Source organism: Dreissena polymorpha, chromosome 5, assembly GCF_020536995.1.
Source record: "Dreissena polymorpha isolate Duluth1 chromosome 5, UMN_Dpol_1.0, whole genome shotgun sequence".
Lineage (NCBI taxonomy): Eukaryota > Metazoa > Mollusca > Bivalvia > Myida > Dreissenidae > Dreissena > Dreissena polymorpha.
Window position 1 is genome coordinate 70917757 of NC_068359.1, and position 24973 is coordinate 70942729.

The 24973-nt window shown below is 34.9% G+C and overlaps 4 protein-coding genes across 4 annotated transcripts; 3 read left to right on the plus strand and 1 right to left on the minus strand.

The window, feature by feature from the left end:
* Positions 1 to 649: 649 nt before the first annotated feature.
* Positions 650 to 5545, plus strand: LOC127831325 (uncharacterized). Its single transcript, XM_052356294.1, has 3 exons — positions 650 to 2016; positions 2346 to 2416; positions 5306 to 5545. The coding sequence occupies exons 1-3, from the start codon at positions 1488 to 1490 to the stop codon at positions 5543 to 5545; spliced, it is 840 nt and encodes a 279-aa protein (XP_052212254.1). The 5' UTR covers positions 650 to 1487.
* A 209-nt stretch (positions 5546 to 5754) lies between these two features.
* On the plus strand, positions 5755 to 8800 carry LOC127881521 (uncharacterized). The gene is made up of 3 exons (XM_052429434.1): positions 5755 to 5866; positions 6061 to 6232; positions 7788 to 8800. The coding sequence occupies exons 2-3, from the start codon at positions 6166 to 6168 to the stop codon at positions 8105 to 8107; spliced, it is 387 nt and encodes a 128-aa protein (XP_052285394.1). The 5' UTR covers positions 5755 to 5866; positions 6061 to 6165; the 3' UTR covers positions 8108 to 8800.
* A 1327-nt stretch (positions 8801 to 10127) lies between these two features.
* On the plus strand, positions 10128 to 11726 carry LOC127831326 (uncharacterized). The gene is made up of 2 exons (XM_052356295.1): positions 10128 to 10598; positions 10647 to 11726. The coding sequence occupies exons 1-2, from the start codon at positions 10128 to 10130 to the stop codon at positions 11724 to 11726; spliced, it is 1551 nt and encodes a 516-aa protein (XP_052212255.1).
* Positions 11727 to 15595: 3869 nt separating this feature from the next.
* On the minus strand, positions 15596 to 24617 carry LOC127881519 (interferon-induced protein 44-like). The gene is made up of 7 exons (XM_052429433.1): positions 24535 to 24617; positions 22050 to 22587; positions 18555 to 18625; positions 18141 to 18338; positions 17594 to 17737; positions 17174 to 17345; positions 15596 to 17047 (listed from the first exon to the last, which is right to left on the minus strand). The coding sequence occupies exons 2-7, from the start codon at positions 22573 to 22575 to the stop codon at positions 16704 to 16706; spliced, it is 1455 nt and encodes a 484-aa protein (XP_052285393.1). The 5' UTR covers positions 22576 to 22587; positions 24535 to 24617; the 3' UTR covers positions 15596 to 16703.
* Positions 24618 to 24973: the final 356 nt, after the last annotated feature.

Here is a 24973-nt window from a genome sequence, read left to right on the forward strand (position 1 = left end):
CACTATTATTTACGAGTTTAAATGTTTATTTCGGATTTTTGTATCGTTTTATTGACTAAGCAAAAGACATATATACATGTTTTACGTTACTGTAACCAGTGTTTTTGCCAACCAGTCAGTGCGCATGCGCGGAAAATCCCGAATGTAAACAATAACATTCAACTGGTCTATATGCTAAAGCGAAAGTGGAAGTCCTCGTTTAAAGGAATAAGGTAAACAAACTTAATTTGTTTAACATTTACTGTTGATATTAGATATAAGTGAATACGGGATTAATATATTAATGTATTCAATCAATATAAAGTTTATTCACACGTACCAAATGTGGTGTGTGTCATAATTTTTGTAGAGTTGTTTATCAAATGTAACAGGTTCAACATTTTCAGAAAATGATTACCACTCTTCAGGCTTAAAACGAGAACAAGAAGCGATGCATATAAAAATAAAATAGCCTTTTAAGTAATTGTAGATCAGAAAAGGTTTAAGGATAAAAACGAAACACGTTTTACCATATATTTGAGTTACTTCAAGAATACCGACTTTGCTTTAATAATAAAAAAGAAAATTCGTAACAAATAAATTATCTTATAAATGTATCACTAAACGTTTGAACAGTAAAAAGCTCTTTGTGCAATTTATTGTAGGTTTTAATACATGAAAGTTTTCTTCTAAAATACACTTATTTAATTGTCACATTGATTAATTGTTGACATAACCTTTGGCTATGAAGTTTTAGAAGCTTTTTTGCAACGGTTTAAATCACAAGCAAAACGAAATCAGATAAACACATTGCACCATTGATTTTCCAATTTAGTCAACGGATTGGCTTATAATATCTAAGTAACGATTAATAAAACACCATGGATCCAAATACCAGTGCTTTTATAATATACAAACATTGTGATTGTAATAAAGTTTTACATATGCAGATACAATGACATAATTTTCCAACCACTATGTTAAAGGGACGTTCAACCACGAATGACGAAAAAAGAAAAGTTCTAAAATACCGTGTTTGTTTACAATTATTAGTTTATATTGATAAAAATATCACGACTGGTATATTGCATTACTTGAAAAAAGGTTGTTGAGTTTTCATATGTTCAGTATATTCGGTAATAAATTTTACTGGGTACAGGTACCAGGTAAGTACCAGTTAACTTTAAATAACGCAAGTAGATTGATCATCATCGTCACGTGATAAACACAGGAATGCAAATTGTGCATGCGTAGTGAATTGTATATATTTTATATATAAAATGATCAGTCCCTTTAATACTATTCAGCCCGAAAAATAATTCATTCTCAAATCAATGTTAACGATTCTTTAACTGAATCAAACGCGTTGTAACAAGCATAACTACTTAGCAAACATGTAAACGTATGAATACAATGCAAATGTACTTTTAGCAAAAGGTATGAAAACAAAATTTAAAATAAATTGTATCTGTTTGTATAAGTATATATTTCTTAAGCTTTGATAGAAAATGACTGGGCAGTTTAATGATGAATACATGGATCAGCTGGAGTCCTGGCTTGGTACGGGCCCCAAGATCTTCACCCGCCTCTACCAAATAACCAGGGACGGTTGTAACGCTATAACATTCCACCAGAAATGTGATAACCAGGGACCCACTGTGACAGTGCTGTACAACCAACATGGATCGGTGTATGGGGGATATGGGAGTGCGAGCTGGATCAGCAGCAGCGGCTCATATATAAAAGATTCAAACGCTTTCCTGTTTCAACTGAAATATTCAGGCACCGACCAATGCATAACGTTTCCAGTAACGAAGGCCGACTCTGCAATGTATGCACTATCTTCATACGGGCCTATATTCGGCGCTGGACACGATCTTGTTACATTCAAGGACACAGTGAACAGCTCTGGTGGATATTTCGCTTTAAACGGCTCTACGAACTTCGGAATCAGCTTCAACACTCAAGGCCTCACTTTTGACAAAATAATAAATAACAATTTGAACGTCACCGAGTTAGAAGTTTACAGTATTACAGGTACAAGTGCGTTATGATCGGAATATGCCAATATATTTTCAATATAAACTGACATGCCTATAACAGCCTGATTTTTGTGTGTATTTTCCAATGATTGCTAATGAATGTTCGAAAAGAACAAATCCGCAACATTATACGACTTTTTTAAATTACAATTACAACATTTTAAATTTCAAAGTTATGAAACTACATTAGCGTTTTTATCATTATCATATTACCTTTTCTATTGTGATTGTGAATATTGTTTTTTTTTTTTTTTAATTTGATAATAATCTTTCGCCATTTTATGATGATTAAAAGCGTTATGTTTGTATATATATTATGCACAGATGGGCATCGGAAGAATACTCCGACACAACTACCACAACCCTGGAGAACCAATCCTGAATGGAATGATGAGGTAAAGGTCAGAACTTATTAATGCAATGTTTTGACATGTTTTACCTTAAACAGGGGGTTGGGGCATGCGTGTACGGGAGCTTACCAGGTTTAAGTGAGGTAGGTTGGAACTTACTTCCAAGATGACGTCGTTTTCGTTTTGTTCATGAAGGAATAGCGGATATGTTCAACCGGTAAGCCACTTTATATTCATATTACTTTTAAATGAGTTGGCCCTTTCTCTCTCTCTCAGTGTGTCGCAGTTTGTTATGATTCAAGATCGTAGGCGTCGGGTTAAAAAAGTAATTGAAGGAAAACCGTCTACTAATATATGTCAACTTACTTGACCATCGAGAAATCGGACGTACACATATCATTTTCTCTTATGATACACAGTGTTGACGCACGTGTACAGTAAAATATAACAAAAATCACGAGTTTGTTTATTTTCCCAACGCCGTTTCATCTCTGACAACTAATTAATTGAAAAAAAGGATTAACCCCTTTTTTGGAACTGACTTCCTTTTAAACATATTTTGGGACCTGGTTTCCAAATGACAAACAGCTATTTCCAATGTTTAAGAGCTCGACCCGAAATACATACCAATCTTTAATAAGTTTATATGTGTACTTCAATATTATAGTTTTAAAGCAGAATGGATGGTGCAATATAAGTGTTTTATTAATTACGTTACTTACTGTAGAATTATAATTATGCTGTACAAAAATCCTGCCGACCAGCTTAATCAATTCGTCTATTTTCAAGAGGATAGATTGTGGGGTGGCTGATATACGAGATAATAGCATTTTTATATGTCCTTTTTAGTACTGTTTTAATTTATTTAACTTGTTTATTTAACGTATTTTATGACGTGTCGACCTTATTCTGATATGAACATTTTGTTTAACCATTCTTTTTCTGTCTTTTCAGATGATGCATGTTAGAAACATGCATCTTTCGTTGCAGTATTTGTAATTAGGAATTAAAAATCAGCGTAGGACTAACATGCCATGCCCCATTCATGGACCACGTGAGTTTAAATGTAGAATATGTCAGAAAGAATCATTCAACAGAGCCGGACTAAACAGAAAGATATACAGCTGATGTTTTTGTGTGTTTTTTTGTATTTTATTAAGTCTACATATACAATATATAATTTATATGAGTGCTACAAAATAACATGTTCTGTTTCATATATATCATAATGCTAGTTTCTAACGTTTTTCTGTTGAAATAAACCATTATCTGTGTTACGTCATTTCTTCCCACGATGTCTCTGCATACATGTTCAAGTGTATTTAGCACTTACATTCATGATTCAAAATTCATATGGGTCGGAATGAATTCGGTATGCATTGGACATATTAACACTACTTAAGATAAAACGTTTCGTTGCGTTTTTGTCATGATGCTAGTTTCTCACGTTTTTAAATTTGAATAAAATAGTATCTGTCATTTCTTCCCACGATGTCTCTGCATACATTTTCAAGTGTATTCAGCACTTACATACATGATAACAAAATTGGGTTTGAATGAATTCATTATCCATTTGACATATTGACCTGTCTTAGGATTCGACGACAATGTTAGTAACAAACGAAATAACATACCTACGTGAACCAATACTTTGTTTCCTCAATACAACAGTCTTAAATAATATGTATTCACATATGTATGAAAGAGGAAAAAATACATGTATATATTGATCACTTCTACTGAAATCATATCGTGTGTTGCATTGAAACAAATCTTTCTATCTACTATACGTTCACTTTTTGCGATGAATAATATATTCACCAAATCAGAACTTGTTTACAAGAAGGTCATCGAAAATGTGCCACATCAAAGTTACATACATGTGTCAGTAATCGTTATTTTAAAAGCGTCAAATATCATTGAATTAAATAAACATTTAACATTTGCAATATATAACATCCACTGATATGCATCTGCTAAAAAGCAAGCTTCATGTTTTATAAATTGCTTAAGGCATTCCGAAACGCATTAATGGTAGCGTTTGGTCACAACAACCTTATAATAGTATCGAACCGGCTTTACCCTTTTCTGTTTTTTATTACACGTGTATTACACGTATATGTCATTGTTGTGTACGTTTAACTGGCGTGTACTTCGACGTAAATTTGTTTTTGTTTGATTTCTGGGTTTTCATGTACTTTCCGCTTTCTGGAGCGTTACATACTTCGTAACGCCATTTTTAATATCTTGGCATCCTCAACGTCTGTAACTAACGTCTTGATACCTGGAAATAGTAAGCATAGCATTCCGTTTAGTAAGCATAGCATTCCGTTTAGTAAGCATATATTTCGTTTAAATATGTACATATCTGTTAAAATAAACCGGTAAGAATTCCACTGTGTAAATAATACCGTCAACTGCCTTATATTACGCACACTTAATGTAAGCGTTCAGAATGTAAGAAAACATATAATAATACAAATTAAAAATAAAACAATTAATAAAAACGATAAAAAAATGATAACTCTTCATCTTTGAAGAGATAATGCTTTCCAAAACATTCGCACCAATGCGGAATTCTTTCACGACTGTTATTTCGTTTAAAACCGTTTGACATAGGAAAGAGTTGTATGTCATTTGGAAGTCGGGTCCCAAAATGTGTTTAAAATGAAGTCAATTCCAAAAAACGGGTTTAAACAAAAACAAAACAAAAACCTCGCCTTAACCCGGTTAGCGCCTGTATACGTATGCTCCTCTGTTAAATAACATTGAGAAAACAAGCGAAAAATAAAAACGCACTTAAATATATTGTTTATGTAATTTGCTTTTAATCACAGGCTATTTAATAAAACTTACCTAAGATGCTAATCGGAGCGAACATTTTTAAGTGTCATACATAAGTATCATAAACAAAGTTAATAATTCTGACTAAAGTATCTGGAGAAGCTTACCGAGGACATCGTAGCGTTCAAAACTTCCGGTAAGCTGGGACGGGCAAGTCGAGCTTCTCTAACACCATCAACTCGGTGTTCAAGGGTCGTATCTCTCAAAGAGAGACCATGTGGGGTTGCTACCAATGGCATTACAATTGCGGTATGTCAGCATTTTAAAAACATTAGAAAGAAGTATGAAACCAATGTGACAGCGTTTATCCCATATTCAAATTGCAGTTAAATAGCAGAAAGACAATCAGTTAAGTGTTGTATAAGAATGATGCTGCCAATTTAACAATAGATGAACGTTTGTGATAAAAAATTGAATATTTTAGAAAAAAATGATTGCATTTAGTTTAACAATCCACAAAATGTATGCCAATAGCGTCACTAGCTACTTGTGAAATAATAAAAAATAAAACCCGAAAAATAACGTGTATGATTTTCTGGTGCTCCGTTGAATTTTCGGCTCTGTGACACACGTGGTCTAGAGGTCAATCAGGGTATTGAGAGTTTTGAGTGCAACTACCTGCTAGATGGGAACATCCCAGATTTGTATCAGGTATTTTCCAAAATATATGTAGATATAAGAATGTATTTTACTTTTACTTATCATGAAATTTGATACTGTAATGCCCGTTTGTAACATCATGTTGTTAAGACAAAACGTTCATGAGTCGACATGAGTAATTGCATGTAATAGACTATTTTCGAATGTCTTCACGAACGTTTATGGAAGGTTTAAATGCTTGACAGTTTAACCCAGTCGCTCCAATCAACCCCGATAATCCCTTGTTCGTACATCAACCAAAGTGTACAGAAAAGATTCACTGCGCTCTGTTTGTGATTGACGCTTCTACGATGAGCGACATACCTCAGAAATTGGTCAACAAGATGCACAGTTTCCAAAAACTTGTGAATCTAAAAGGTGAAATATAGTTGATCTACGCATTATTTTCTTACGATTATAGGATAGGGTAGGTCAAAGTTTGCCTTTGAGGTCTTATATATTTCGCAAGTAGACAGTTTTTCGCCATTGCAATTAGATACTGGTATTCGACTAAAAAATACAAAGTACTTCCATAAACAGAGTGGTAAAAGGGTTAGTATGTTTATTGATTTCGGATTAGTCTTTGTTCTTTGAAGATAACTTGTCATTCAAACTGAATGTACGTCTCCGAATTGTGACACGCTTCATAGTCATACTGTTGTATAAGCGTTGACTTATTTTTCCAATTATATTAAAAATGGTTAATTGACGACCGTTTTTTTACAACTTTGTCTTTCTTATACATCTTTAACTTTATCTGATGTAATTACAATCACAGACATTATGTTCAAATGCATGAGTGCGAAACACATTATGTTTGCGTTGATCAGATTCAAGATGGTCGAATGCGGAGGCATCATGACTGTTTTAAAAGAGCTTGTTCACAATTTGTTGGCATGACCATTTCCAATTTGTTGTCACACATTGAAAAATACACTAGGGAGTGAAAACAAAACACATACGACGTACGCAAACACTATAATACTAATTTGTTTATAATTGCTCATTATTTGTAAGTGCGAAAATTTATGTGTTTCACATGCCGAACGATTGAGTAATTTTGAGAGTTTCAGTTGTTTTTGACATATTTTGCTTTATCACATGAAGTATCAAAATAGTGAAGTAATATGATTGCCCGGAAAGTCGAGAAGTGAAGGCGAAAGCCTCTTTATAAACAGATCACTGGTTCAATTTCACGTTGGATTGACTTTGTTGTGCATTCGAAAATTACATTGTTGATATAAAACTGGAACTCATTTATTCTGTTTACATTTGTCAATTTGAAACAATCAATAAACATTTTCAAAAAGGCACACATTTGTGAACAAGTCATTTTAGAGTTTGAGGAGTGACAGATTCCCACGAACAGTTGACGATCATTACCAATAGTCCTTGCTGACCCAATGTTTTCGTCTTCAAATTTCATAATGACAAATTTGAGACACTTTTGCCTTTCCTCAGACTGATTGTCTAGCGAACTAAGTTTTCATCTTTGTCATACTTTTTTATGAAAATTTATACACTTCAAAAATTTGATGAATGTGAACCTAGGACTCCATAAAATTAAACATAAGCCGATAAAAAGTTGTTTACAACATGCATTATTTTCATTCATTTAAGTTTAGTAAACATTCCATTTTCTTACTTCCTTTTCGAAAGCAGTAGTATCGTCTGCAAGGTGACTAACATCTTGGATAACACCGTGTCTAAAAACAAATACATCATCATTTGGACATGCACAACAAGATGTTTGCAGTTACTGTATTGACATTTCATACAGACTGTTATATAACACTTATTTTGGAAACCTATGTTAATGTCAAAGTATGTGTGAGGGTTTAATCGGCTGCAGAATTTCTCCTCTTGTGTTCTGTAATTCTATTAGAGAACCTTGTTCACACAATATTGAATTGCTTGTTATCTATGATTTAAGGTATTCCACAAGCCGTTCTAATCACCAAAGTCGACCTTGTCTGTCAGGATGTGGCCAGTAACATTACCAACGTGTTCACCAGTAAGAAAATTGAGGCCGCTGTGGACAAAGCATCCAACCTTCTTGTGTTGCCTAGAAACCATGTACTTCCGGTTAAAAACTATGAGCATGAGGTGCAGCTGGATGACAACATAAGCATCCTGGCGTTGCATGCATTGGATCACATGCTGCGCGTTGCAGATGATTACATTCAAGTTCTTCAGTTGAAGATGGATGCGCGCAACGTCTCCAATGAGAACGCGGACAAACGGGGACCATAAAAAAACGCACTGACAATTTTATTATTTAAAAAAATCATCGGCAACTTCTCAAAATTATGTAAAACGTAAAATTTATATTGTTGAAAATTTCAATTTATAAATTGCAAATGTTTTAAGTTCTGTGTAATTGTTATCAATACATAATTTTGATCAATTTCCTAGTAAAATGGAAACAAATGCGTTAATTTTGAATTTATTTTAAATAAAAGTAACTCTCCTAATTACCGGTATCCGTAATACTGAACTTAATATTGAACTTAAGAGATAACAGTCACTTTTAATCGGTTTCTTATAATGTACTGAAATGAAGGACTTCATATGTTTTGTGATAAATGCTTTTAAAACATATTTCATTTTTATGAATGTTCGTATTGAATGTTATGTTTTACATTATATCTCTTTCAGGTATTTTCGATTGTGACAATTCATTGCCGTTGACTTTATAATTTATAATTAGCCTCACAGCCTTTGCAATGCATTTGAAATAGTAAAACATTACAATTATTCATTATGAACATAAACAAATATGATTAAAAATTTTAAGTAAGATTTGTTATAATTACCACTCACGGCTGTTACCTTACTGAAAGTGTTGTTAGGTATGACTCGCATTACGCTGATAACACATACATTTTAATATTTGTAAACAACACATATAGTTTAATTGTGCATCTTTTAATTATATGCGTAATACGTTTTTGAAAGATACATTAATTTAAATTGTCTATATTGTTGCAATACATCTACCAGAAGAACTAACTGTATTGCATTCATTTTAATAGTTTAAACATGGTAATTAATTATAATGATAATTTGTCACAATAGTAATAGTACTACTACTACTACTACTACTACTACTACTACTACTACTACTACTACTACTACTACTACTACTACTACTACTACTACTACTACTACTACTACTACTACTACTACTACTACTACTTCTACTACTACTACTACTACTACTACTACTACTACTACTGCTGCTGCTGCTGCTGCTGCTGCTGCTGCTGCTGCTGCTGCTGCTGCTGCTGCTGCTGCTGCTGCTGCTGCTGCTGCTGCTGCTGCTACTACTACTACTACTACTACTACTACTACTACTACTACTACTACTACTACTACTACTACTACTACTACTACAACTACTACTACTACTAATAATAATAATAATCGTTTTATAATAATAATAATTAGAGGAAGAATAAGATGATGATGAAGAAACACAAAGTCAAATTGTAGACAATTCAAATATTAGTAACTAGCATACAAATAAATCTCTAAGTTAGTACTTTTCCGTGTATATCACAATATAAAACTTAAAGCGTATCAAGAACAAATACCGGCTGCATGACTTCTTTTATGATATTAACCAAAGTATGCTATTACATAATTATTACGTTTATTAGACTGGCAAGGCGATCTCTATTTCTGTTACGCTCCCGACCGACAAATTAACGTCAACGTTGAACATTACGATTAAAGGAAATATGATATCATACACTCACACTATTGATCCATTAAATAGCGTTTCAACTGATTGGGCTTCGAACAAAAGATTTTGGTAAACTTAGTATAAATTTCGTTTGTTAAAAGCTTTTAAATGTTTGGATACATTATTTTAATCTGCATGTATTAAAAAAGATTGACGGCGGATAATGACTGTTGCTATTTTATTGTTAATATGTAACACAATTAAATTAGAAGTTGTTTCTTTACGTTTGTGTCAATCTGAAAAAAGGTAAATGATAAAAGACGGTATGAAAACTTACGCCGAACATTATTATTTAAGAAAATGTGTGCAATATATTCTGTGTTAATATACATGCGGAAAGAGGAGTCTAGAAGGTAACGTTCTATATTTAAAAGACACATTTTACAATAACCTGGCAGACAATTAAAAATGGCGGCAACATTTTGTGACCCGTGTAAAACAAGGTCAAGATCATTGGTCGCTTCATTCTGGTGTCCGTTTTGTCGCGAGGCGTTTTGTAAAGTGTGTAACCAGTTTCATCAGACTATGAAACTAACGAAGACCCACGAGGTTCGTCCAATCGGGGACCTAAACCCTCGCGAGCGGGAAACTAGTGCAAGGTCATCGGGATACAACCTTGACTCTAATTTGACCTCTATGAACTTTAACGAGAAAACGCAGTTACGCGCAATCGATAACATATTGGTAGTGATGGACAGTTTGAGTGACACGTCTTTGACATTAAAGAAGATGTTCTTTGATCTGAAAATGCAAAACGAGTCGGGGAAAGTTGAATGCCAGCGTAAAGTGTCGCTGTTTCGAGACCGCCTTAAACGTCTTGCAGACGACTTCGAACGTCACATCACGGCAGAATTGGAGTACGCGCAGCAGTCGGAAAATACGCAGATCGACGCAAAAATCGAAGAGTGTGAAAATATATTCAACGCCATTGAAATGTCCAAGGACCTATCGCAAGGGATGAAAAGGGAATACATCACTCCTCAGACAATTCACAAAGTGAACGCTGCACGACAAAGATGAAACGAGTACAAGTACACACTCCAGCGTATTCACAGCCGACTGCAACCCGTACATTATGATCTCGCCATAGACCGCAATGTTTCCGATGCCCTTAACACCTCCCCCGGTGTCATTGGCAAAGTACAAGTAACCCACGAGAATGACGACCTGTTTGACGATCGTGAGACAAGGAACGCAGAGATGTCGAGACGTGCAAGCATCGTTTCAACAACTTCGACAACGTCGACTAGAATGACCAAACAACCGACACAGACCACATTCCGGCTAACCTTAACTGAGCATGCACAGAAGCTCCATGAAATTCGCCTGCACCGGAAGGACGATCAGGATGAGCCTATGATAACCTCCATATGTTCTCTTAACAATAACCACTTTATAACTCTTGACCGAAGTAACAACAAGCTGCTATTGGTGCATCAAGACGGGATTATAATTACGCAGTACGTTTTCACCAGCCAAATATGGGACATGACGCTTGTGGATTCGTTAACTGTGGCCGTTACAGTTCCGGACAACGATACGATCGTAATGGTGAAGGAAAGCAACAACAACCTTTGCGCGGAGAGTTTAATCAAAACCAGCAATATATGCTATGGTATCTGCGCCATAGAGGGCTTTATAGTGGTTACGGTCAAAGGTGGTTACGTGAAAATAGTCACAAAGGCCGGCGAAGAGGTGGCGTCATTACGTCACAACCACCGCGGCGAGCTTTTATTCACAGACCCGCAGCACGTTGAAACCAACCGCGATCAGAACGAGCTGTACGTCACTGACTACACGCTCCACACGCTGACGGCTTTGGTACTCACGGGCGTTAAAATCGACTCGCAACCGAAATTTATTTTCCGTAGCAACGAGTTACGAAACCCAACCGGTCTTTGTCTTGATATCAACGGCAACATTTACGTGTGCGGTTTTGCCTCTCACAACGTCCTTAAGGTGTCGCCGGACGGTGTTCTGCTTTTTGCCGTCTTGACCTGCGCCATTAACCCACATGCTTTGGCGCTTACGGTGACGGAAGACCAGATGCTTGTATCGACCCTCTCTAGTGGCGGAGGGCGAAGCAAACACATGCAGAACGTCCTGGAGGTGTTTAAAATATGATGTCTAAGTACTGAGAGAAGTGTCTGTGATATTTGATAACCTGACTGTAGCATTCAGATTGTTGTAAAGTGGTTTGAACTAAAATCGTTTTGATTTGATAATTCAAGATGTTAATATGGTTTTATATCATGATTTTTCTAAGATAAGCATGGGTAAAAGTAAGTTCGCAATGTTGAACACACTATACGAATGACACGCGTTGTGCAAAAATGAGCCTTAAGCCAAATTCTAACAGTTTAGCGTCAGTAATGCCTCTGTTTCAGAATACTCTTATCAATAGAACTGTCAGGTTATGAGACCTCTAAACCTAGTGTGTCTTTTAAGCGGACCGGCGAGCACCTGACCAGGCTTGTCTGAATTTAAGCAGGCCGCATGAGCATAGTACCCAATATCGCAATATGTGACTCAAATTGTCGTTGAGTTTGTTTGTTAATTATTCATGAAAAGCAAGCTTTTTAATTGATTCGTTTAATCCTCATTGAATAAATCAAATATATTTATATATTAAATAAAATGTTAATATATTTAGTTTTAGTGTATGAATTGAATTTCTTTATAATTCACTGTTGTAGAAATTGAGGAGTCACATGATTGAATAGTATACTAAAACATTATTTGCAAGTGTGCCTTTAAGCAATTATATGCATTATTTATAATATTCAACAGATTGACACGCATGTTAAGTTAGTTTTGTCATCGTGTTGCAGGGTCAAGCCCTTCATTGTTCCCCAACCTGTTTAACCACATCTTACTAGATCTCATAAATCAAAGCAATTGTTTGTAATGGTAAAAAGACATTGACTTGAAATCCGAGACGCGTGAAGTATATCCACACGACTGATCGTTTATAGCATTATATTACTGATCGCACAACACTACATCTTAACATTTATAAAGTACCCATTAAAAGTGTTTGTATGTCCAAAATTAGTACACATTTTTTCGAAATAAAGATATATGGAAAGTATATAGCAGACTTACGCAATTAGCAGCAAAACGAGCTCTGGGAAAACGAAGCTTAATGTATGAGCGTAAACTCTCGTCCAAAATTATCCTGTGCATACACAGGCTAATAAGAACACATATTTATGGTATTTTTCGTTTAAAGAAAGTTTCTTTTTTTTTGGAAAAATCCAGTTTAGGCGGAAATTGTGGTCCCCGATTAGCCTATGCGGACTGCGAATCCCAATCTGGAACGAATCTTCACGCACATGCATTTTGCCCCGTTTTCCCATTGTGAGGCTCTTTAATATAAACAAATGGAAACTTTAGCCGCAGAGAAAACAATTAATGCATGTGGTCCTCGATTTGTAGCCAGGAACGAATTTCCAAACAGTTTTACGCACAAACAAATATACTTGATAGGCCGCACAAATACACAAGCAACTAATAACACATAATTACAACGGTTGTCACCGACTTGAACAATCAATCCTGATCATTGGGGGGTTAAACTACGGAATCCGTCGACACTAGACACACGAAGCGATACACGATATTTTTCGCGACAGTCGCGGCGACGCACGATATTTTCGCGACAGTCGCGGCGACGCACGATATTTTGCGCGACAGTCGCGGCGACGCACGATATATTTAACACGATATATCGCCCATGTGTAGGTAGCCCAAAAGGCGATATATCGTGTTAAATATATCGTGCGTCGCCGCGACTGTCGCGCAAACTATCGTGCGTCGCAGCGACTGTCGCGAAAAATATCGTGCGACGCCGCGACTGTCGCGAAAAATATCGTGTATCGCTTCGTGTGTCGTGTCTCGCGTTCAAAGGGCGACACTGGACACACAAAGCGACGCACGATATTTTGCGCGACAGTCGCGGCGACGCACGATATTTGTACTGTTCAAATAACTGTAATCGCTGTAATAATATCGCCTGTCGACTGTCGCGTTTTTTAAACGGTGTTACAGAAATGTTTAACCATTTATTACCAATATTGCTGCTCTCGACACACTTATGAAAGATTATTCTAGCATTAATAAACCGAGTACAAATTAATTAATTTTCATAATAATTTTGATATATATTGACAAGGATATATGTTTAAAACTATTCAAAATTCGAACAATGGAGTAAAATTTATATCAATTTTAAGATAATATATCATTATAATCTGTATCACTTCCAACAGGATTGCAGTTTTGTAGATAACGTTTAACTTAGTAAGTAAGACATCAATATGAAACCAGAAGATTTCTTTTCAGTACATGTGTAATCATCATTTATAGGTTATCCATATTATTGACGATGAACATTAATGTCCAGTCTATTGATACATTAATTAGACGGTATTTTTGTTGCTGGTATTGTTTTACCTTTTAAATACCTTTGATAATTCTTTATCAAATAAATTATCGGCATAAATAAAACTGCATACAGTGCAAACAACAATTTTATAATATTTATATTGGCTAACAAAAACGCTTTTGAAGGGCGCAAAACGTTTGTTTCATATTGCTTAACAGGGTTCCAGATATAATATAAATTACTATTATATAATTATATTCAGATAAAGTTCACACTGTTACATTTGTGCATGTCTAATATGATTTAAACAAAAAGCACGTTATGAACGTTGAACCGTAGAATCGAACAACTAATAACTCAACCTAGGGAACTCAGTGTTATATTCAAAATCGTTATTCCAAGTTATTTCTCTATCATCAAATATACGTGTATAATTATATATTTATGTAATATTAAATATTTATTTATGGCCAGATTGAAGTATAAGAAGCGATTAGCTTGCTATATCAATCATATACATTTTAATTGCTGATCAAACATAAACATTTTTATAAAATAATATTATATCAAAAGATATATATGCGACATGATGCACATGATTGATGACGTAAAAATATCTCCTTTTTGTCTCCCCTGATTTTTTGAAAACGCGACAGTCAACAGGCGATATTATTACAGCGATATTTGAACAGTACAAATATCGTGCGTCGACGCGACTGTCGCGCAAAATATCGAGTATCGCTTCGTATGTCTACTGTCGTGGTCTGAAATTAGACCGCGATACACGAGATTCGGATAATATGGGCGATATTTGAATAATAACATATCTTGCGTCGCCGCGACTGTCGCGCAAAATTTCGTGCGTCGCTTCGTGTGTCTAGTGTCGCCCTTTGAACGCAAGACACGACACACGAAGCGATACACGATATTTTTCGCGACAGTCGCGACGACGCACGATAGTTTGCGCGACAGTCGCGGCGACGCACGATATATTAAACACGATATATCGCCTTTCGGGCTACGTACACAAGGGCGATATATCGTGTTAAATGTATCGTGCTCGCCGCGACTATCGAGCAAAATATCGTGCGTCGCCCCGACTGTCGCGAAAAATATATTACGTCGCCGCGACTGTCACGAAATATATCGTGCATCGCTTCGTGTGTCTAGTGTCGCCCTTGATGAAAGAAGGGCGAGATTATAGATGGCACTATCCGGATTCCGTATTAAACAGGTTTTATACAGCTTCAAACCACACACTTGACAAATGCTAGACGACCCTTAAGCAAAACCATCGTGAGTATGCCATATGTGTGTTAATCATCGTATACACATCTTGACAAAGATCTATTAATACACAATTATGTACAGATCTTTGGACTTGAGCACTCAGCACTGATAATTTTAGTGATAGACGTATTTGTATATATCGATATTACACATGTGGCGTCATCTGTATTAATGTTATATTTTTGAAAAATTAAATGTTTATAAACCACAAACTAAGGCATGATCTAAATTTAATTATAAATTACACTATACATCACATTATATTAAATATGATGCTTGTTTCTATTACTGTATACACAAAATAAGTAGGCCAAACTCAAGTTATGTTCCACTTTATAAGTATGTTCAAATTTTTTATATTTGTAACATATCATTATTAAATGTAATGGATAATTTTGAGAATATAATCGATTTAAAAAAGATAGATTACTCAACGTGGATAAACGCTAAAATAGTGTCCCTGCCCTAAATTATCGTCAGTCGAGTAAGTGGATACTAATGATTATTTGTAGGTAATAATGGTGATATTGTAACCATGCAATCAGCCAAACATGCATCTCATCAGCGGCCAATCAGCTAAACATGCATCTCATCAGCGGCCAATCAGCCAAACATGCATTTCATCAGCGGCCAAAGGTTGCCTTTCAGGACATTATATTGCAATAGGTATATCTGAGATTTTCGAATTGACACATTATTTACCATTTATGTAGTTATTATTATTTATTCATTTATTTATTTATTATTATTTTTATTTTTTTTTTACGGGGGGGGGGGCGGAAGTATCTTTAAAATACGTTAAATTACTTCACGTTAGTTATATGACAGTTTGTATGTACGTTCTTTTTTGTGTTAAATGAAAGGTACAAATCAATGTAAACGTGACAAGCAAACAATTGCAACAGTTCAAAATCACTATACTACGCCAATGTAATTAAAAAGGATACATTTTGAAAACAAATACAAAACATACATTTTAAAGAAGTTAAAAACAAACGTTAAAGCAAGACTTTTGGGTTCAGTATACAACACTCGGCCAAAAAATACAAAGACAATTACAGTACATGACTATGAATACAAGTAGCCAGTGAAAGCAGTTTGGATTAAACCAGACTTTTTCTCAGTAAAATATCATAAGAAAATCATAAAAGTCCATATGATAATGTTACAATATACAAATGTAACTTACAGTTTAAAATTAGCAGCAAATTGCAATTAGATAAAACGCTGTCATTAACACATTAGAACATGCTATTAAAATTGTGTTATTTATCTGATATTTTAAGACACCATTTATTTGGAGTAATACAGAATATAAATATATTTTAAAAGAAAGCTTTTTTATACATACGTGTTATTCATAAAATGTTACAAGTTAACTCAATATATGGTGTCCAAACTTTTTCATTATTAAAGTGTTTTTATTATTCTTTGTCGTTGCGTTTCTCTTTATGTTCCTGTTTGTTCGGCTTCTCACTTGAGACATTGCGCGCGCTCATCTTCTCCTGAAGGTTCTCAATGTAATCTTCTGCAAAGTACAACACCTGCCGCACTGCAAGCAACGCCAGGATGCTGATGTTGTCATCCAGCTGCATCTCATTCTCGTAGTTCTTTACCGGAAGTATGTTGTTTCTAGGCAACCCGAGAAGCCCGGATACCTTGTCCACCGCAGCCTCAATTGTCTTGCTGGTAAACACGTTCGAAATTTTACTGGCAACGTCTTGACAGGCCAGGTCAACTTTGGTCAGCAGAACGGTTTGTGGAATACCTTTAATGATAGATTATTTGTTGGTAAAGTACGCATATTCGCTCGCATATGTGTAATATGTAATCCACAGCTGCTTAGAAGCACGTTATCATTTTGCAAATAAGCATGAGGCTAAATTGTTATTACCCTTGTGATTCATGATTTTTTGAAAGCTGTTCATTTTTTCGACCAATTTTGGTGGAATGTCGCCCACTGTTTTTGCGTCGATTACAAAAAGAACGCAGTGAATCTTTTCAGGTACTCTCGGATGATGCACGAACCCGGGATTTTCGGGACTGATTGGCGTGGCTGGGTTAAACTGAAAAGGATTAAATGACAATCAAATGAGCTTATTTATTTATTTATTTTTTATGACACATATATATGGCTCATGCAATAATGCCGAAATTGAAAAATAGGTTAACTGTTCAACAGACCAGTGAATAGTTTATAGCATAATAGATTAAAACATTAGGGGACACTTTTCGTAAAAGAGATGTATGCTATCGCAGCAAACTCTAAAACGTATGAAAAAAAGTTAAGCAGTAATATACATTTTATTACTACCTCGTAATAGTCTGGAATGTTCCCATCTAGCAGGTAGTTGCATTCCAGAATGTCAAGACCTTGGGTTACCTCCAAACCACGTGTGTCGCAGAACCGGAAATTCAACGACGCTCCTGAACGCGCCTTTACTAAATATGGGGTGTACTGAAATACAGGCCGGCTATTAAACATGAATACTCATGGAAATAACAATTCAATTTGAAAAAAGGAGTCAAGTCTCGTCAAACATATTAAAATACTATACGATGTTTTTGGAATACCTAATATCGCTACCGCAAAGTGTAATACAAATAAAAACATTTAAAAAAATACAAGAAAGCAGCACAACAAAAAAATTACAAAAACTGATTTCACAAAAGGTCTAATAAATCGCCTTAAGAGCACGCATCATCGCCATTGGTTGCAATAACAATTTAAACCGATATGTTTAATTACATGTTACATCTTGCGCTTATATGTTTTTAAATAAACATTTGTAGTTTGGTAAAAATGATAAAACTATACAAGAAGTAAAAGTGTCGGTCTATCACATTGTTAAAATACGTACCGCTGTTGTTATACTGTGTGTAGCATTCCCACATCGAGCCCTCTGCGAGATACGGCCCTTGAACACCGAGTTGATGGTGTTATAGAAGCTTGACTTGCCCGTGCCCACTGGACCCAACATTAGGATACGGACATCCGATAGTCCCAATTCCCCGGAAGGTTTTAATGATACGATGTCCTCGTTAAGCGTCTCAAGAAACTTAAATCCGAAACAAAAAATATTTTTTTAATGCATGGGACTGTACAAATGATCACCGCTAGTCTCATCTTTAGCAAGTATTGTTAATTGGCAAGTGATAAAAAGCAAAATTTCATTAACCGATTTAAGTGTTGAAAACTTATCGCTTGGATTCTGAATAAATTAGTTATTACATATACGTCGAAATATTCTTATAGAAGGGCGTGTAAACCATACCTTTTCATTCCATTCCGGAGTTTTTCTCCAGGATTGCGGTGCGTGTGGTGGGGACTTTTTCCGAACACCATCTGTACATAATTAATTAACAAACGGGATATTATTTGGTCATATAACGACTGCACATCGATTTGATTTTCTTTCATTATTTTTTTTAACACGATTGGATGCTCTGAACACGTATGGGTAATAAATAAACATATACCGGTAACTAGAAAACATTAATCTGATACTCGTGAACTCTATGAGCATAATTTACGCTGTTTAACAATTGACTGGATGTGTAGTCGGTTTTTGACCGTGTATGTGTTTCAGCAAAGTAATGAAGACAAACGATAGATAAGTATGTTACTTATGCAATAGAAATAAAATTCATCAAAATACAAACACATCTTTTCTAGAAAATATAATATGCAAATAACAGAACTAAAAACGCTTTATTAGTTGTTGCTTCCGATGTTCACTGTCTAGCTCGACCCAAACAACAAGGATAAACTGACCAGAATAAGGATTAATTATACGCGCTTGGATAGATCTATCCCGGAAAAGCACAAGTTTAGAAAAACCCACTAATCACCCCGGTACAAACAACGCTGGTCCATTAAATGAACCAATGGTAGCTAACTTTAAATTATAACGGTTGATACGGTGTGTGATTTTGAAAGGATTATAAATGGGACATGTTTATTTATACCAGCAGATTAGTGGGTTTTTCCAAAAAGTTGCTTTTTCCGGGATACATATATTGCTTGCTATATTTGAGTTTAGCTTTATTTTGCACGTTTTTCAGGAGTTTAATGAAGCCAAAGTCGCCTTTTACTTTGCACGTTTTGCACGAATTTGATGACGCAACATTCGTCTTTGTTTTTGCACAATATTCGTATTTGTTCTTGCACGTTTTGCGCGAGTTTAAAGACGCCGAAACACCATACTTAGTATTAGCCGTCCTACAAATAGTTTTTAACGTTACCATAACCATAATTGGTAACGGTAAAGACATTGAATATATTATAACAATCACAGGCTCTGTGGTTAATAGGTCCGTTAGTAAAGTGGATGGAAGTATAACTTTAAATGTTTGTTGTTCATTGGGTGCGATATCCTAATTTACCTGGACACATATTGTTTTGTGTTTAATATATACGCTTAAAAATGTTTCGTTATATTCTGTGCTGTTGCTTTTCTAATATATAAATAATAGTACCTCTGCATTTGTTTTAATTAAAATTGCGGCTTTTGTTGTTATTATTAATGTGTATCTCCATATTATAAGATGTTTACATTGCGATTTATACTCGGTAGGAGTATATTAAGGTACCTATAAATCTATTTGAACAGCTTAATGTACGGAAACTCATATATTTATTTGACCGGTATTCTGATGCGGAAAGGTAAGTGCAAGGTTAAACCTTGAGAATGATTTCAACCAGTCGTGTATCCGGACATATCTATTGTTCCTATGTTAACATTATTAAACAATCATTCACTTGATACCAACAAGTCAAGATTTAACCGTAAATATTTATTTTGGCTTCCTATATAATGAGTATGGAACTTTATCAAGTGGCATATTTGAAAAATAATGTACCTTTACCTGTAACACTGTACACCTCTAGCTCAGTGACGCACATATATTCCCCGGAAGGTTTTAATGATACGATGTCCTCGTTAAGCGTCTCAAGAAACTTAAATCCGAAACAAAAAATATTTTTTTAATGCATGGGACTGTACAAATGATCACCGCGAGTCTCATCTTTAGCAAGTATTGTTAATTGGCAAGTGATAAAAAGCAAAATTTCATTAACCGATTTAAGTGTTGAAAACTTATCGCTTGGATTCTGAATAAATTAGTTATTACATATACGTCGAACTATTCTTATAGAAGGGCGTGTAAACCATACCTTTTCATTCCATTCCGGAGTTTTTCTCCAGGATTGCGGTGCGTGTGGTGGGGACTTTTTCCGAACACCATATGTACATAATTAATTAACAAACGGGATATTATTTGGTCATATAACGACTGCACATCGATTTGATTTTCTTTCATTATTTTTTTTAACACGATTGGATGCTCTGAACACGTATGGGTAATAAATAAACATATACCGGTAACTAGAAAACATTAATCTGATACTCGTGAACTCTATGAGCATAATTTACGCTGTTTAACAATTGACTGGATGTGTAGTCGGTTTTTGACCGTGTATGTGTTTCAGCAAAGTAATGAAGACAAACGATAGATAAGTATGTTACTTATGCAATAGAAATAAAATTCATCAAAATACAAACACATCTTTTCTAGAAAATATAATATGCAAATAACAGAACTAAAAACGCTTTATTAGTTGTTGCTTCCGATGTTCACTGTCTAGCTCGACCCAAACAACAAGGATAAACTGACCAGAATAAGGATTAATTATACGCGCTTGGATAGATCTATCCCGGAAAAGCACAAGTTTAGAAAAACCCACTAATCACCCCGGTACAAACAACGCTGGTCCATTAAATGAACCAATGGTAGCTAACTTTAAATTATAACGGTTGATACGGTGTGTGATTTTGAAAGGATTATAAATGGGACATGTTTATTTATACCAGCAGATTAGTGGGTTTTTCCAAAAAGTTGCTTTTTCCGGGATACATATATTGCTTGCTATATTTGAGTTTAGCTTTATTTTGCACGTTTTTCAGGAGTTTAATGAAGCCAAAGTCGCCTTTTACTTTGCACGTTTTGCACGAATTTGATGACGCAACATTCGTCTTTGTTTTTGCACAATATTCGTATTTGTTCTTGCACGTTTTGCGCGAGTTTAAAGACGCCGAAACACCATACTTAGTATTAGCCGTCCTACAAATAGTTTTTAACGTTACCATAACCATAATTGGTAACGGTAAAGACATTGAATATATTATAACAATCACAGGCTCTGTGGTTAATAGGTCCGTTAGTAAAGTGGATGGAAGTATAACTTTAAATGTTTGTTGTTCATTGGGTGCGATATCCTAATTTACCTGGACACATATTGTTTTGTGTTTAATATATAGGCTTAAAAATGTTTCGTTATATTCTGTGCTGTTGCTATTCTAATATATAAATAATAGTACCTCTGCATTTGTTTTAATTAAAATTGCGGCTTTTGTTGTTATTATTAATGTGTATCTCCATATTATAAGATGTTTACATTGCGATTTATACTCGGTAGGAGTATATTAAGGTACCTATAAATCTATTTGAACAGCTTAATGTACGGAAACTCATATATTTATTTGACCGGTATTCTGATGCGGAAAGGTAAGTGCAAGGTTAAACCTTGAGAATGATTTCAACCAGTCGTGTATCCGGACATATCTATTTTTCCTATGTTAACATTATTAAACAATCATTCACTTGATACCAACAAGTCAAGATTTAACCGTAAATATTTATTTTGGCTTCCTATATAATGAGTATGGAACTTTATCAAGTGGCATATTTGAAAAATAATGTACCTTTACCTGTAACACTGTACACCTCTAGCTCAGTGACGCACATATTTCCGTTGTTAATTAGTTTGGCATCGATCCTTTGGTTGTTGAAGGCAGTACCAATGGTCAAATAACCATTCAAAGCAAAATAGCCTCCAGAGCTATTAGCTGTGCCAATAAAGGTTTTGAGGTCGTGTCCATGACCAAACGTTGGTCCGTATGTTGATTGTCCATACAACGCATAAATCGCCTGTGTAACTGGAAACTTTGTACGCGTATCGTTGCCTGAATACTTCAGTTGAAATAGGAAAGCGTTTGCATCTTGAATATAGTTTCCAATACTGTTCCAGCTAGCACTCCCATACCCTCCATACACGGAGTCCTGTTGGTTGTACAGCACGGTCACAGTCGGTCCCTGATTGTCACACTTCTGATGGAATGTTGTAGCGTTACATCCATCCCTAGTTATCTTGTATAGCAGGGTGAAGATCTTGGGTCCCGTACCAATCCAGGAGTCCAACTGATCCATGTAGTTATCTTGCAACTGCCCCGTCATTGTTTAAGGAATCTAAACAGGATAGAAAATCCAAATGAATATTTTCTGTCACGAGATAAGGCATTTTCTTTTGAAATTGAGGTTCGCACTATGGCGAGTCGTAAAGTAAGTGTGAAACAAATATTGATTCAATAACATGTAATGCTTGATCCTTCATAAACATTTATGAAAATAATACTTAAATTAATATCACTTCTGTTTAAGACATGTAACCGCGGTAACATTTTTATAACAACGGTCATTTCCTATTTTAGCTGATGCGAGCGCGGGAAGGCATGCTTACAGGGTTTACTTAAGGATTTGATTTACACTATTTCAGGACGTAAATTACTTTGGACATCTGCTTGGTTGTTTTGACTTAGTAAAAATGATCAACTTCTAGTTAGGTAACGGCTCATTAGACATAAAGTAACAGCAATATTCAAACGCAAATGCTATAAAAAGTGAAAAAGACTGCAGATATTTAATTAGTGTTTGAAAACCAGGAGTCATATGCTTGCAATTCTCCGGAGCAAATGAACTTTTCAGGGGTCAAAATACTGAAATCTTGATAGTTTGTTTGCTCTATAAATATTGCTTTGTATAACTTTTAGTTGATCTTGCATAACTTTAAAACAACATTTTGTGTAATAAATAATACATTTTATGTTAGTTTTATGGTAACATTTGCATCACAATGATGCAAGGAAGATAATTTTGAGGAGTCAAAAGTGAAAAATTGCAAAATGCTTGCATCAAAAAGCAGGATTCAGCTTTCATTGAAATCCCTGGACTGCTAAAGTGATGGCTCGTAATATCGTAGCATGTAAATACATACTCCTTAGATTAAATAAGTATTACAAAACATGATAAAGCACATACTGTGTTTATGTTAAGTAACATAAATGAAAGACAAAGACACGTCTTTCAGAAACAGTCATTTAAGACGCGAATATATATTGGTACTTTCTATACGGGGTTACATTGCCGTGAACATTTTATAGGGCAATAACCAATCAATGATTTGATCCTAAGGGATTAATTTTTCCGCGTTTGGTGCAATAAAAAGATATCTCAATATAATTTAATTAAAACTATTGACCACAATAATGTTACATTTTCAAAACATGCCAATTAATATAACTTAAAATAAATAAAAACAACCAAGCTATGCAATGTGACAATTTACAGCCTTATTGCGGCTTCTGCCTCAATTGTAAAACGATGATCTGAATACTTAACTATGTCTACGTTGCGTGTCTTAGAAAGAAGCAACTGCAATTTTCTTTAAATAGTGATGCTACTGCCATGTCATAAAGCGACTTTTATCATAACGCTCCATGGTGATCTACCTGATATAACGCTGCATGATATATTTGATGATATATTCAGTTCAACATGAAGTTGTTGTATCAGTCGATGTTTGGAAGTAGGTCATATTACTCGGATTTAAATATAAGGTCATCTCGTTTATTCGGAACGAATAAAAAACGGTTCTGCAAGCCTCGTCATTTATTTTAATCTAAGTCTCGCCTGATATACAACAAAACTACCGGGCGGTTACCTGTTATTTTCTATGTATCCTTCTGCATTTAAGACTATGTGTTTGAATAGTTCGTACGAGTGTCGATCATTAACTAAGCGAGTATGAATGTGATTCACTGAGAAATTAGATACTCCTTGATTACAATTGTATATTATGCATGCAATTACGAAATCAACTATTACGCTGTTCTAAGTCAAATATCATTAAAAGGTAAAGTTATTTTCGGAAAATGACAAGTTTTTTGTAGAAAATAAAATACAAATGTAGACCTTCAATCCAAATATATCTAAGCAAAAATATAATTTTTAAATCAGGAAAACGATCGTTATACAGCTTCAGTATACAGTTGAGGTGGAATTAACGTATACACGATTAAAATAAACATTAATGTGTATTGGCTGTACAAAAGTACAAATTTATTAAAACGCGCTTACCTTATTAGTTAATTAACAACATAAACATCCTGCAGTTTCGTTTTCAATCACATACGCATGCGTCAGTTACGTGTACATGTATACCGCTGCAGATATCGAATATCAACACTTCAAGCAAGGTAGTGAATGTACATGATGTACCAGTCGGATTAAAGCGATACTTAAATGCCTCTATAGTAATGATGGTTGATGTGTGTTTTCAGCTTTATGCTTTTTTATTGTGTTAGATTTGAAATTTTGACTGGATAATGATTGTTATTTTTTTACAGGAATATACTGCTTTCTTTTCAGAGCAAAGACTCACAGATACAATAGTTGTTGAAAAGAAAGTTGGGCGACATGAGGTCAAGTGTCTAGTTTTAATTGTAAAACAACACGACATTTTAATAAAATTAATGACTTCGACGCTATATTTTTTTCTGAATTAGTTGCAGAAGAA

What these genes read in the sequence shown, in the direction of transcription:
- LOC127831325 (XM_052356294.1), top strand. Translation starts at nt 1,488, where the DNA reads ATGACTGGGCAGTTTAATGATGAATACATGGATCAGCTGGAGTCCTGG. An exon ending in AGAAGTTTACAGTATTACAG is followed by an intron (nt 2,017 to 2,345) that starts GTACAAGTGCGT and finishes TATTATGCACAG; the next exon opens with ATGGGCATCGGAAGAATACT. An exon ending in ATCCTGAATGGAATGATGAG is followed by an intron (nt 2,417 to 5,305) that starts GTAAAGGTCAGA and finishes TTCTGACTAAAG; the next exon opens with TATCTGGAGAAGCTTACCGA.
- LOC127881521 (XM_052429434.1), top strand. Translation starts at nt 6,166, where the DNA reads ATGAGCGACATACCTCAGAAATTGGTCAACAAGATGCACAGTTTCCAA. An exon ending in AAAACTTGTGAATCTAAAAG is followed by an intron (nt 6,233 to 7,787) that starts GTGAAATATAGT and finishes CTATGATTTAAG; the next exon opens with GTATTCCACAAGCCGTTCTA.
- LOC127831326 (XM_052356295.1), top strand. Translation starts at nt 10,128, where the DNA reads ATGAAACTAACGAAGACCCACGAGGTTCGTCCAATCGGGGACCTAAAC. An exon ending in CTCCTCAGACAATTCACAAA is followed by an intron (nt 10,599 to 10,646) that starts GTGAACGCTGCA and finishes TACACACTCCAG; the next exon opens with CGTATTCACAGCCGACTGCA.
- LOC127881519 (XM_052429433.1), bottom strand. Translation starts at nt 22,575, where the DNA reads ATGACGGGGCAGTTGCAAGATAACTACATGGATCAGTTGGACTCCTGG. An exon ending in CTCCGGAATGGAATGAAAAG is followed by an intron (nt 18,339 to 18,554) that starts GTATGGTTTACA and finishes TTCGGATTTAAG; the next exon opens with TTTCTTGAGACGCTTAACGA. An exon ending in CACACAGTATAACAACAGCG is followed by an intron (nt 17,738 to 18,140) that starts GTACGTATTTTA and finishes CCTGTATTTCAG; the next exon opens with TACACCCCATATTTAGTAAA.